We start from the raw sequence: 12437 nt of genomic DNA, 5'->3' as shown, positions 1-12437 counted from the left end.
CTTCTCGAAGCGGGGCCAGCGTTTTGTGCGTACGGAAAGCCACATAACCAGGTATGCGCAAGGTTGGATGGATTGAGTCGACCGCTGCCGGTGCCCATCAACCTTGCATACCGGGCCTTCAGGGCTTCGAGCACATCGTGGCGCGAACTTGGGCTTTGCGTGCGTATGCCAAATTATATGACACTGCTGGCGGTTACTGTGTTAGTCGGCCGTCGAACGGACTGCCAACCGGAGTTAATACCCACCTACGGAGGATGCCGCTGGCCGATATGCCCCACTTTACTTTCCTGTGCTTCCCCACTAAAATTTATTTTCGAGATGAATTGGATGCGACGAACCTGCCTCAACAGCCATCTTACCTAGACATAGGCATAGACGTACCAGCAAGAGTCTGGTCCATTGTCATTGACCCTAGTGACCATCATGTTTGCCGTGACTGGCTGGTCGGTATCAGCCGCCAGCATCAAGCCTGAGGGAGCCGGCCCAACCACCACGTCTGAGCCTGGCAAGACGAGGAAGCGGAAGAGGCCCAACTCCAACAACAAACTGAATGTCACAAATGACAATGTTGCCGACCTTTGGGAGAAGATTATCGAGCAAAAGGGATCTGATCCTCATGCCGGAAAGAAGAATCCCAAGTCTCAGCCTTCCGACGGAAAATCCGAGAAGCCAAAGAGGGAGCGGAAGAAGGCAAAGCGTGAAGCAGCCGTCGCAGACTCATCCACACCATCCGATAGTAAGCTGGCTGGGGGCGAGGATGAGGAGTGGGGCGGCTTCGAAGACGATATAAGCGATGAGGACCAATCCAAGGCAGGGAAGTCCAACAAAAAGGACAAGAAGCCAAGCGACCGAGTCGTTGACAGCGCAAATGTCCATGCAGCAGAGAAGAGCCCAATGCCCAAAAAGGAGAAAGCCATCAACCGCCGAGAGTCCGGAGACAAGAAACAGGGAGATGACAAGTCTCCAGATGTCGGACAGGAGAGAGCGAGAGAGGCCTCTGCTGAACAATCCAAGTCCAAGCCCAAGCCCAAGTCAGAGAGCACTGCGCAACCCTCGCCAGCAACGACGGCCACCCCACCTACCGCTCCGAAGCTCACGCCTCTCCAGGCGTCGATGCGCGAGAAGCTGATATCGGCCCGATTCCGCCACCTCAATGAGACCCTGTACACGCGGCCGTCCGCCGACGCCTTAAAGCTGTTCAAGGACTCGCCCGAGATGTTCGCCGAGTACCACGAGGGCTTCCGCCGCCAGGTCGGCGTCTGGCCCGAGAACCCCGTGGAGAGCTACATCGCCGAGATCCAGGCGCGCGGCCGCGTCAAGCCCAGCAGCAATCGCCGATCCTACGGGCCGCCCGCCGCCCACTCCGGGCCCGTCCCGCTCCCGCGCACCGACAGCACCTGCACCATCGCCGACCTCGGGTGCGGCGACGCCGCCCTCGCCGCCGCCCTGCAGCCGCTGCGGCGCAAGCTGCGCCTCGACATCCGCTCCTTCGACCTGCAGTCGCCGTCGACCCTCGTCACCCGCGCCGACATAGCCGCCCTGCCCCTCACCGATGGCGCCGTCGACGTCGCCATCTTCTGCCTCGCCCTCATGGGCACCAACTGGCTCGACTTTGTCGAGGAGGCCTACCGCGTCCTGCGCTGGAAGGGCGAGCTCTGGGTCGCCGAGATCAAGAGCCGGTTCGCCGCCGGAGCCAAGGGCAAGAGGCCCGGGGGAGGCGCCATGGTGGAACACAGCGTGGGGAACCGGAAGAAGAATGCCACTGCCACCGCCGCCGGCAAGAAGGCCAAGTCCGCCGCCGTCGAGGCCGCCGGCGTCGCGGCGGATGCGCAGCTGGCCGTCGAGGTGGACGGGGCCGAGGACAGGAGGCAGGACACGGACGTGTCGGCGTTCGTCGAGGCGCTGGCGAAGAGGGGATTCGTGCTGCGCGGCGAGCCGAGCGAGGCCGTCGACCTGGACAACAAGATGTTCGTCAAGATGTACTTCGTCAAGGCCGCCACGCCGACCAAGGGCAAGGGGGCGGTGGCTGTCCGACCTGGTCGGGACGGAGGCTTCGCGAGGCCGGCGAAGAAGAAGTTCATCCCCGCGGACGGGGAGGAGGCGGCAGCGAACGAATCGGCCATCTTGAAGCCATGTGTCTACAAGCTGCGCTAGATTTGCCTCCTGTCCTGTTGCTGGTGAGCTATGCCTCTCTGCAGATCTTATCTATGGCTTACTAGTCGGAGGCATCGAGGCTTGGACGAAGGTCCGCCCTATTTGCCCGCCGAATATCATACTGTGTAATTTGATGGGTTGGCAATGTCCCGTCAAGGACGACATGACTAAATCAGGCCAACTCTGCTTCCATCTGGCACTCCCATCTAGCACATATTGTCGCGGTTAACGACCACGTTGCCTAAATACCACCCCGTATCTAGCTAGGTAGAGTGGCAGTCAAAGCTGTATGCAACTAGTCATGAGCGATGTAAGCCTTCCGATGCCATGTCCGGGACTCCAGTGATGTCCCTCAAACAGAATCTTTCAGTACCTATGGCGCCTTTCTAGTTACGTGTAGACCAATCCCTCCCATTTACCGATTCCAAATCACTACCGAGACTGCGCGCACCGTGCCATGTTTATGTAGAATCGGTGGGACTAGCGAATACCATGTACCCGACTCCTTTCCTCTATACCCTGGAAGTTCACCGGTCAATCCTCGAAGATCGAGGCGGCCGCGTATTCCACGTTCCCCCCCGTCTGCCGTAACGCCTGGATCGCCCTCTCCCTCCCCGCCCCAAGTGCCATGAGTTGCTGGATGTGCTCCTCCGGAAACTCAGGCTGGGCAGCAGCAGCAGGCTGAGTGCCCTGAGGGGGGTGCGGGCCGGGATGTACAGCTGTCGAAGGTCCCGACGGTGCCGACACGGCGCCGGATCGCTGGCCAATGGTCATGCCTCCGGGTCCAGGCACCTTCGGCTCTTCGTCCAGAGCCTCTTCCGCCTCCTTCGGGATGTCTGCCTCCCCCAAGAATGGTATCTCGAACCCTTGGATAATGAGCTTGTCCTTAGCAAGATCGATGCTTGCCTGGTGACGCTTGAGCATGTCTAGGCCGAGAAGGAGCTCCACCGACTTGCCCTCCATCACAGTGAAGCTACAGGGCAGGAAAAGAGCGCCGATCTTGATCTGGGCCGAGTGCACACGACCGATAATGGTAGCTGTGCCAACACCACGTGCTACGCCCGCAAACCGTTTGTCCACAAGGCGCATGATGCCGCAGGCCTCGGCGCAGTTCCGGCTCATGATGGTTGCCTGGGCGCCCGAATCAACCAAGGCCTTCACCTTGTGTCCATTGACTTCCACATCGACGCAGAGCATGTGGACCCGGCCGAAGACTAAGAGCTGTCAGTGATGGGCCCGATCGCTATACTACGTAATCAAATGGACACCAAAAGCCAGAGTGAGCCTATAGTTTACGCACCTTCAGGGTTGTGCTCCATGGCGTTCTGCAGGTTCTCCATGACACGCTCCTGACGAATCATCTCCTCAATCCTAGCCTGAGCCTCGACATCAAACGGGTCTTCGTTCAGCCGGTTGATCATCTGCTGCCGCTCGTACCGCTCCCTCCGCTCGCGCTCGTAGCTCGCGTTAAACAGCTGTGCAAACCGTTGGGGGTCCTCCAGCGCCGCGCTGAGCTCGGGCTGCTGCCTCTGGATCTCGGCCCTCAGGCGCGGGTCGCCCAATATTTGCAGCCGGACCAGCTCCGGGTCCTGCTCCACGCCGGGCCTCCGGCCAGCCGACGACGACGACGACGACTGGTCCGGGCGGGCCCTGCTGGCCCCGGGGGTGGGGATGCCCGTGGAGCCCCGCATGTCACGGACGTGGAGAGCCAGCATGTCGCCATCACCAATGTTCAGTTCCGCCATGGTCTTGGAGTCGTCGGTGATGAGCTGGCCATTGTGGTACAGGTGCTGGGCGGTCGTGTCGATGCGGGTCTCGGCTTGGATTGAGCCACGCAGGGTGTCGACGGTCATGTCGGGGTACACATCGAGAGAGAGGAGATCGCCCTCGTGGCCCTCGATTTCGGGGTTGGCGATACTTAGTGTGATGCGCCTGCGAAAATAGAGTTGGTAAGTTGATAAGCTCCCAAACACTGCCAAGGCTGTTTGAAACGACACCTACATCTTATGGGGTCTACGATGTTTGCCCGTCGGCAAAGGGTCCTAAGGAAGGCAGGGTTTGGTGAAGAGGGAAAAAGAAAACGCAGACCAGGGTGAGATCTTAAGAGAAGGGAAACGAGGCTCAGATGTTGGGGGGTGGAAGGGTGAGATCGATTTATTAGTCAATCCCCGCTGGTCATTTAAGCTCGTGATGGAAGTTCGGAAGAAGGTCAGCTCCAACCTTGGAATCTAGGTACCTACGCTAGCTTTGGCTGGAACCGCTTCTCAGCACGCTGCAGATGGCCAGAGCGCCTCTCCGAAACCCGGATGGTGCTGGTTCGTTCCCGGTCGGCTTTACGGTTCATTCACGTTTGTTTTTTCCTCAGCGACATCCTCCTTATTAGGTAGGTAGCAGGCTGTACCGTGCCCCGCTATGGGACACGATGAGGTCAGACCAAGAGGTGACCGCCTACTGCAAGGATCCGAATGGGGGAGTCGTCTGCTGCATAGTAGACTAGGAAGATGAAGAGACACAGCTGGTTGCACCTCTTGACTGGCAGCAAGCGACGTGGAATGCAGTGGAGTAGTACATACATGCAGAGCAATCCATCTTGGGAGCTGCCTCACTAGTCACTATCATGGCGACGAATGCCGGGGGCTTGCAATCTGGAACCCACTATCTAGGTCAGGATGCGAGTTTCGGAGAATTCCCATCACAGATCTTGCGCTGTGACCGTGCGCACCCTTGGGTCTAACCGCAGGTTGCAGGGCTGCGCCGCACAACCGAGAATGTATGCGGGTAAGTCTACTTTGGTGGTTTCCTACTTAAAGCGTACTCATCTGTTAGAGTGTGAAATGTGTATTCCGTATAGAACAACGCGACACTGCGAGGATACCTAAGCAGGTAGTATTGATTACTGAACAGATTATATATAAGGCCCACCAACCTGGGAGATCCCGCTCCAGCAGGTAAGGTACCTAGGTTTCGAACGGGAATACGCAGCTTCCACAGGTAGGGGCGACAGGTTGCACTACATATAAGTCAAGGTACGCAGGCATTCCACTGCATTGCGGGCATAGATAGATGGAGGTGCTTGAGCATGATGGCACCTAGCCCTGTCAACGAATCGCCGCATCGACTGGGCTAGGCTCCGGAGCTTCCCCCAGATTCTCCACATTGACCAGATCACCTACCAGACAAGGAGCATGGAGCAGAGGAGGAGGGGTCTTCTTGCGGGGTATTGGTATAAGGGGCTTGATAAGATAGGTAGGTAGAGGTACCTTTTACTTTGAGACCCCCCCAACGCAGAAATGCTCGAGATCTTCCGTTACCTTGGTCCTAGTTCGTCCCTCTTAGGGGCACTTGACCGCATCGCGTCGTATGTAGGTAACTTATGTGTCATTTGGAAGGCGGGATGGCTCGTCGTGGTTGCTGATCGTCTCCTTGCTGTCTCTCTGTGGGGTAGTTGTGACACGCCACACAACCAAGCCTGGCAACTCGCGCCTCCTGATCCACCACCACCGTCCTGTCGGCTGCTTGGGAAACCTTGAGAAACAAGCCCACAGAGACAAGTAAGTTTGCCTTGGGTAGGTTTGGAAACATGCCCTGCTCCTCGTAATCCTGTAGTTAATTGCTCCCACATCCCACCCCTCCCTACACTTTGTTGACCTCTTTTTCCTTTGCCTCCGATCACCAACTTTGCTACATCCCCAGCGTAACCCTAGTTGACCTTGGTCACGCGACGAGGGGATCTGTCAACCACTTCTTCCCCTAGCTAGCTATAGCTGAACTCAGTTATCCCCCCCCCCCTTCCGGCCTGGCGCTTCTGTTCATCGTTTGCGTCTTCTTTAACTCCCCTCCCCCTTTTGTTCCATACGACTTGGACTGCAACCATGTCGAACCAAGACTTAGAGACCTCTGCGCCGGGCGAGGCCGCAGACAATTATGTTTATGAGAATGACGATGCCGTGGATGAATCTGGCGAAGCTGATGGCGACTTCGTCCTGCTTCAGAAGGACTTGAGCAGGAAGAAGCGAGCTGCCAAGGATTGCACCAACTCCCGGATACAGAAAGTCTTGCCCTTTCCATTCTCGCCCAATATTCGTCCCTTGACCATCTCCGACCTTGAATCCGTTGTTGCTTTGGAGAATGCAGCCTTTCACAACCCAGAGTGTCGAGCAAGCCCAGAGAAGGTGACGTCGTCCTGCAGGGCCAGATCTGCCGTCCAGCGTGATCTAACTGAGCCCAGCTCCGATATCGTCTCACTACCTGCCCAGAGATCAGCCTAGGCGTCTTCTGCACCGTTGTTCCCGACCAGCTCAAAGACTGGGACATCGAGACCCTGGCTGCGGCGAAGCCAGTCGAGACGGATCGCGCCGACAAAGCTGTGAGTGTGCTGCTGGCGCACATTGTCTCTACTCGATGTCGTGGCGACGTTATCGCAGACCAAGACATGGACTACCCTAGGGACTGGCGCAATCTCAAGGGGAGGTCGGTGGACGTTGGTCACCAAGAGACTGGTCAGACCGTGGGCCTACACTCGCTCGCAGTCTCGCCTAAGCTGCAAGGCTGTGGCGTTGGAAAGATGATCGTCAAGGCTTACCTTCAGCAAATGAACAACTCTGGGCTCGCCAGCCGAGTCTCTCTTATCTGCCAGGATGTAGGACGTGCCCGCGGTCGAAGATGGGAATACCCTGCGCTGACCACTGCTTTTAAGTACCTGGTCTGTTACTACGAACGGTTCGGTTTCAAACACAAAGGAGAGAGCAAGGCTCAGTTTGGAGGTGGTGGCTGGCACGACATGGTAACCTTTGTGACACCGTTGCTTACGATAATGAGAGAGCTGACAATCTTATCCTGACAAGGTCTTTGAGTTATTAGGGCCCCCCAAGACGCCCCTTTAATCGTCCCACCAGCAATATGGGACGCGATCGGGAACCATGTGGGGTGGGAATTGAGCTCCCTCCCCGACATCTAGCTACCTACCATGTAGGGTTCGTTATACGGCATTGTGATCGCTATCGAACCCGGGGATTGCAGATTCTGTGTTTTTGGTTCAAAGCATCGGATGAGTTCTACGGTCGGGGAATAGAATTGGGATAGACATGCATAGACAGGGTCCCGGAGTTATAGATGGTTCAGGGCAGTGATCGGTCTACCGGGACACCGGGACGTTCAAGTATTGGGATAATCACGTAGGGGTTCAACCTGCGGCTTGGATAACCGTCGTCGGAGTAGTGGTTAACTTGGAGCTGCATACCCGCCTGGGAGACACGGGCAGCTCTGGCAAGAAAGGTAACTGCCACCCAGACGACCGTCAAGACGAGGCCACCTAGTCGCTTGCTTTATACTTCGCTCGGTACTCCTCAGTCCTTCTGGTGTCCTCTTCGCTGGCGAAGCTCTTCATCCCTGCGATGATATCATCAAGCGTAAGGATGGCGATGATGGGAATGTTGTATTCCTTGCGGATCTCTCCAAGAGCGCTAGGCATCGGCTTGCTATCGTCGCCGTCGGGTGAAGGCAGCTTCTCCATGCGGTCCAAGGCGACCACGATGCCGACCACTGTCCCGCCTTCCTTCCTAATCTTGGCGATGGCCTCTCGTTTCGCCGTCCCGGCCGTTATCACGTCGTCCACGATGAGCACTCTCTTGCCCTTCAACGGCGCCCCGACAATGTTGCCGCCCTCTCCGTGGTCCTTGGCCTCCTTCCGGTCGAACGAGTAGCATATCTGCCCGTAAGTCTGCGGGTCCAGGTCGGCAAGCTTGTCTGTGGTTGACGTTGCAAGAGGGATTCCCTTATACGCCGGGCCGAAGATGATGTCGAAGTCCAGTCCGTCTTGCTCCCGAGCCTCGATTATGGCCTTCGCGTACGCCGTCGTGATGGCCCGGAGCAGGTCGGCACGGTAGAAGTCACCGGCGTTGAAGAAGTAGGGGGATATGCGCTTGGACTTCAGCTCGAAGCTGCCGAACTTGAGGACCCCGCCATTGATGGCCGCTTTGAGGAAATCGGCCTTGTACGGAGTGAGAGCCGCCATTTCTGCTCGGCTGGTGGAAGGTATATATGGTTGCACAAAAGAGGCAAGACGGAAACGATAATTCAGAAAGATATCACCTTGGGAGGAGAAAATTCCATGGCCCTTAATAAGAGTTTTTGAAATTCCTTAGTATATGCCGATTTCTGATGCCTCCATTCGCCGCACGTGATCCACTACCTCCTCCAATCAGAAGCTTAGTCCTGTGACCCACTCCTCGACCCAAAGCTTCACTTACCAGTTGCTCAACCGCAGAAGTCAACAGCTCTTGATGAATACTTCACGCCCCAGTCCCTCAATCCTTCTCCCCCTCTTCTCCTTTTTCCTTTCATTTCTTTTCAGTTCAAACGGCTGTATTCCATCCAATAGCAAAATTGCTGCACGTTGGCTTAGACGTGCAATGCCGCGCGTATGTGTCGGCATTTTGTGTGTCTTGAAGGCTTAGAGACTGAGTAGTAGCCAAAGAAGAGAGGGAGTTACGAGGTGCTTCCCAAGCAGCCTCGCAGTTTCAGGCCTCCCCACCCGAAGACCACCCTGATTGATAGAAACCACCAACCTCACCCCGGACCAACTTCAGCGCCTAGGCGCCATGGACGTCGAAACAGAACGCATGATGTCCGTCATCCAGGCCCGCTCGGGTGACGCTAGCTGCCAAGAACAGCGAGGCACTGGATCCTTTCGTGGCCAGGTTGGACGAGCCCGGGCTGTCAATGCTCAGGCTATTCATGATCCTAGTCTGTCTTGCACCATCTCGGGGCTTCGTGCTCAGCTTCTTGTCTTCGTCACATATCACCTATCTCAAGAACCCAATTTCATCATCTTGAAAGTCATACTGCATTTCTACTGGGAAAGTTCCAGTCATCTCATGGCTATTTATTCGCGTAGTGATAGCCTCTCGTCAGCATGGACAATTTCTTCATCGGCGCCATTGGTCCACCATATACAAGTCTGGCTTTGCTTATTTCGGCAACTGCCTCCGCAGCTGCCACCAGACGTAAGTCATCAGAACAGCTCCGACCGCCATACATGTGCCAATAAAGACCTCCATCCTCCAGAACTCGGCCTTCTCAAGGTCGACCAGTGCGCTGCCCAGCGGCGCCCCGAGGATGACGCCCAACGCCGCCGCCGCCGAGCCTATGCCCATGCGCGCCCCGATCACCTCCCTGCTGGGACACATCTGTGGGATGATGGCGGGGAAGAAGACGGCCAGGGGTGCCATGACGACGCCGAGCATGACGATCCACGCCTCGAAGCCGGCCATGCTATGGACTGCTAGCCAGGCGTAGAGCACTAGCGCTGACGCGGCCGCGCATGCGAGCATGCCGCCCGATACGCCAATGCGCTGGATGATGAAGACGGCGAACAGGCGGCCCGGCAGCGTAGCGGCGTTGGTGATGACGAGTAGGTGGAAGGCCCATGGGCCCGAGGCGCCAAGGGCGAACTCGGCGAAGGTGGGAATCAGGAAAAAGGGGACCCAGTACGCAACCCACATGAAAAAGAGGGCAAAGCAGAAGACGCTGAATATGGGCTCCTTCAGCGCAGTCAGGTCGAATAGCATGCGGGCCTTGCCGGCAACAGCAGCGGTGGAGCGGGCCTTGGTCGCACTTGGGAGGATGATGGGCAGTGCAACGAGGAGCCCGGCTAGGGTGACGAAGCCGAGGACGCGGGTAGTCCAGGCAAAGCCTAGGGAGGGGAGCAGACGTACGAAGATGACAGGATACAGGATGCCACCCACGGCGGTGCCCGACGTGGCGAGGCTAACGGCGAGCGCACGGTGCCGGGGGCCGAAGGTCGCGGCCACGGTGGCGATGCTGGGGGTGTAGAGGATGCCGCTGCCAATGCCGACGCACCAGCCCTGAGCAAGCATGATCTGGTAGTACTCGGTGGCGAGGCTCAGCATCATGACGCCGAGCACGGTGAGGAGCGTGCCTGCGACGAGGAGCTCGCGGACGTGGCCACGGTCGTAGATTGGGCCGGTGATAATGCCTCCCATGATGAGCAGAACACCTTGGATAGTGCCGATCCAGGCAATCTTGTCCGTGGGGGTATCAGGAAGCATGGTTGTCTCATAGTAACTCTGGTATGAGCCGTAGGCGCTGAGCAGGCCCCTGGTGTGCGGCAGGTCAGAAACATCATCACATCGTGCCGGGTCGGGGAGGCCGGATGAACGTACCAGGTTGCTATGTAGACGAGAAAAGCGCCGATTACTTAGGAGCCATGTCTTCACACCTACCTTGGAGGGCTCCTCTGCGAGCTGTGCCTCTGCAACAGGCGGTGTGGTGCGGCTTCGATCCGACATGGCTGCGGGTTTCGTAAGTCGATTGCATGATTTCGAGGGGAAAACCAGTCACTTAGCATCTAAGTACTCGCCAACGTTGTCCGGGGGTGGACGGAGCAACAGATTATATCCAGCCCCGACTTGTTTGGCAGGCGAGGAGCTTTGCCTTAGGAGCTACACCACGAACATGTACCTACCTATCTTACGTCAACTCTCCGTCTGCGTCGTGGACAAGCTTTCCACGTTCAACACAAGAAGTGACTCGTCAGTTCAAAATAGCCCAATTTGGCTCTGCCTCCCCACAAGTCGCTCCTCCGGAAAGCTCCCGGCCTTCCGTCGTTTGTGATAAGTTGCAGTCGTTGACTCGTTGTCTAGTGGCATGACTACGTCGTATGTATAGAAAGTTGGGGGTGTAGAGCTGCCAGTACTACTTTCTTTGATAGAAAAAGCACCGATGTAGCTATTTTTGAAAAGTCTCTCCTGCGCTGACGCCATCGATCATCCCGGGCTGGTTACACATGCCGGGGCTCTCTCACGCCCTGTTTAGGAGGTTAGAAGCTGTGTTATGTCCGTAGGTCCCCACTTCTTCCTCCACTAGGCTCCAAGTAAGCTTCCTCTATAGTCCGGCTCAAGGACCCGTTACTCTTTTTCTCGGGTCTGTTCCGAGGTCCCGTCTTCCGGGACAGGGGTCCTCCCCCTCCGAGCCCAGGGCTCCACCGTGGCTTGGAGGGAGGGAGGTGCATGATCCAGGTCATGACACTAATCATGGTCCAAGATCTCCATTAGCTTAGGATTTAAGGGGATTAACACCATGTAATTGTGATTACGGAGGTCACTACCAAAAGTTCTTTGACCACTGGAATTTAGCCACCAGACCCGGAAGAACGTCTTCTACAAGGCGAGATTCAACGTGGATTTGACCCTGACACTGACCCTGCCATACGCAACTGTCACGTGGAAGATGCCCCCCGATCTGAACGCCCACGCAAGTAAGACGCTACAAAAAACAATGTCCTTGGCCTAGAAGATTCGCCATGGTCAATATGTGTAGGGGATTGAGGAAGCCTGGGCATGTGCTAAGAAGTAGGGCCGTAGCACCGCAGCCACTTCTTAAGGCGTCAACCTCCTCTTGCCTCTCTGCAAGAGGCGGTCTCTTCTGTCAATATGAATTAGACTACATTGTCAAATCCGTGTTATCTTCTGTGTTATTTGCAAAACCTTCTACCTGACCGGACAGTGTGATTAACCCGTGACAAAAGAACTGAAGCTGATTTGGTTATTTGGTGGTTTGCGGGGGCAGTTGGCTATTGGGGCGTGGAGGACAGGTGACACCGGGCCGGCTGATTTTTACGATCTGCTAAAGATTTTGGCATGGCCGCCAGATACTTCTGTTGTATTAGCCCATAACCAAAATTGAATTATAGTCGCTATCGTTGTTGGTGTTTTGAACTTCATAGTGATAGCAGCGGCGATAGCAGTAATAGCAGCGACAGCGGCAACAACAGCGGCAACAACAGCAGTGGCAATAACAACAGCAGTGGCAGCAGAAACAGCAGCAACGGCGGCGACGGCGGCGATACTGGCGAGAGCGCCATTGCACCTGTGGGACATCTGGCAGCAAACATCGCGACCCGGTGTCACCTGTCCCGCACAGATCCCTTGCCCCAATAGCCAACTGCCCCTGCCTCCAGAGAAAAGCTCTTCTGGAAGAGAATTGCTACGCAAGCCTGGGCAGTCTGGTACTCAAGCCTGGGGTCTGTGCAACACAGCTGGTGGCAGGCTGTCGGAATTTCTAGCAGGTGCCAGTATCCTCTCCCATCGCCATCCCCATCCCCGTCGCCGTCGCCATCCCCGTCCCCATCGCCATCGCCATCCCTGTCCCTATCGCCGTTGCTGTTGCCATCGCCATTGCTGTTGCCATTGCTGTTGCCATTGCTGTTGCCATTGCTGTTGCCATTGCTGTTGCCATTGCTGTTGCCATTGCTGTCGCCATTG

At 56.6% G+C, this 12437-nt stretch overlaps 5 protein-coding genes across 5 annotated transcripts; 2 read left to right on the top strand and 3 right to left on the bottom strand.

Moving 5' to 3' along the window:
- Positions 1-423: 423 nt before the first annotated feature.
- Positions 424-2154, top strand: QBC33DRAFT_452333 (25S rRNA (adenine-N(1))-methyltransferase; the record flags this gene model as incomplete). The annotated part of the gene is made up of 2 exons (XM_060424641.1): positions 424-736; positions 938-2154. 2 exons carry the CDS (start codon positions 424-426, stop codon positions 2152-2154), a joined length of 1530 nt encoding a protein of 509 aa, XP_060282948.1.
- Positions 2155-3415: 1261 nt separating this feature from the next.
- Positions 3416-4780, bottom strand: QBC33DRAFT_86393 (uncharacterized protein). The gene is made up of 2 exons (XM_060433137.1): positions 4395-4780; positions 3416-4086 (listed from the first exon to the last, which is right to left on the bottom strand). Exons 1-2 carry the CDS (start codon positions 4496-4498, stop codon positions 3447-3449), a joined length of 744 nt encoding a protein of 247 aa, XP_060282947.1. The 5' UTR covers positions 4499-4780; the 3' UTR covers positions 3416-3446.
- Positions 4781-5901: 1121 nt separating this feature from the next.
- QBC33DRAFT_86360 (uncharacterized protein) lies at positions 5902-7251 on the top strand. The gene is made up of 3 exons (XM_060433136.1): positions 5902-6326; positions 6383-6937; positions 6999-7251. The coding sequence occupies exons 1-3, from the start codon at positions 6027-6029 to the stop codon at positions 7035-7037; spliced, it is 894 nt and encodes a 297-aa protein (XP_060282946.1). The 5' UTR covers positions 5902-6026; the 3' UTR covers positions 7038-7251.
- QBC33DRAFT_540035 (orotate phosphoribosyltransferase) lies at positions 7160-8269 on the bottom strand. Its single transcript, XM_060428028.1, has one exon. The coding sequence runs from the start codon at positions 8165-8167 to the stop codon at positions 7466-7468; it is 702 nt and encodes a 233-aa protein (XP_060282945.1). The 5' UTR covers positions 8168-8269; the 3' UTR covers positions 7160-7465.
- Positions 8270-9122: 853 nt separating this feature from the next.
- Positions 9123-10463, bottom strand: QBC33DRAFT_515490 (MFS general substrate transporter; the record flags this gene model as incomplete). Its single annotated transcript, XM_060426095.1, has 3 exons — positions 9123-10272; positions 10338-10344; positions 10394-10463. 3 exons carry the CDS (start codon positions 10461-10463, stop codon positions 9123-9125), a joined length of 1227 nt encoding a protein of 408 aa, XP_060282944.1.
- Between the last annotated feature and the right edge of the window lie 1974 nt (positions 10464-12437).

This window comes from Phialemonium atrogriseum, assembly GCF_030411735.1.
Source record: "Phialemonium atrogriseum strain 8032-3 unplaced genomic scaffold QBC33scaffold_14, whole genome shotgun sequence".
Taxonomy (NCBI): domain Eukaryota; kingdom Fungi; phylum Ascomycota; class Sordariomycetes; order Cephalothecales; family Cephalothecaceae; genus Phialemonium; species Phialemonium atrogriseum.
This window is presented reverse-complemented; position numbering and strand designations above follow the sequence as displayed.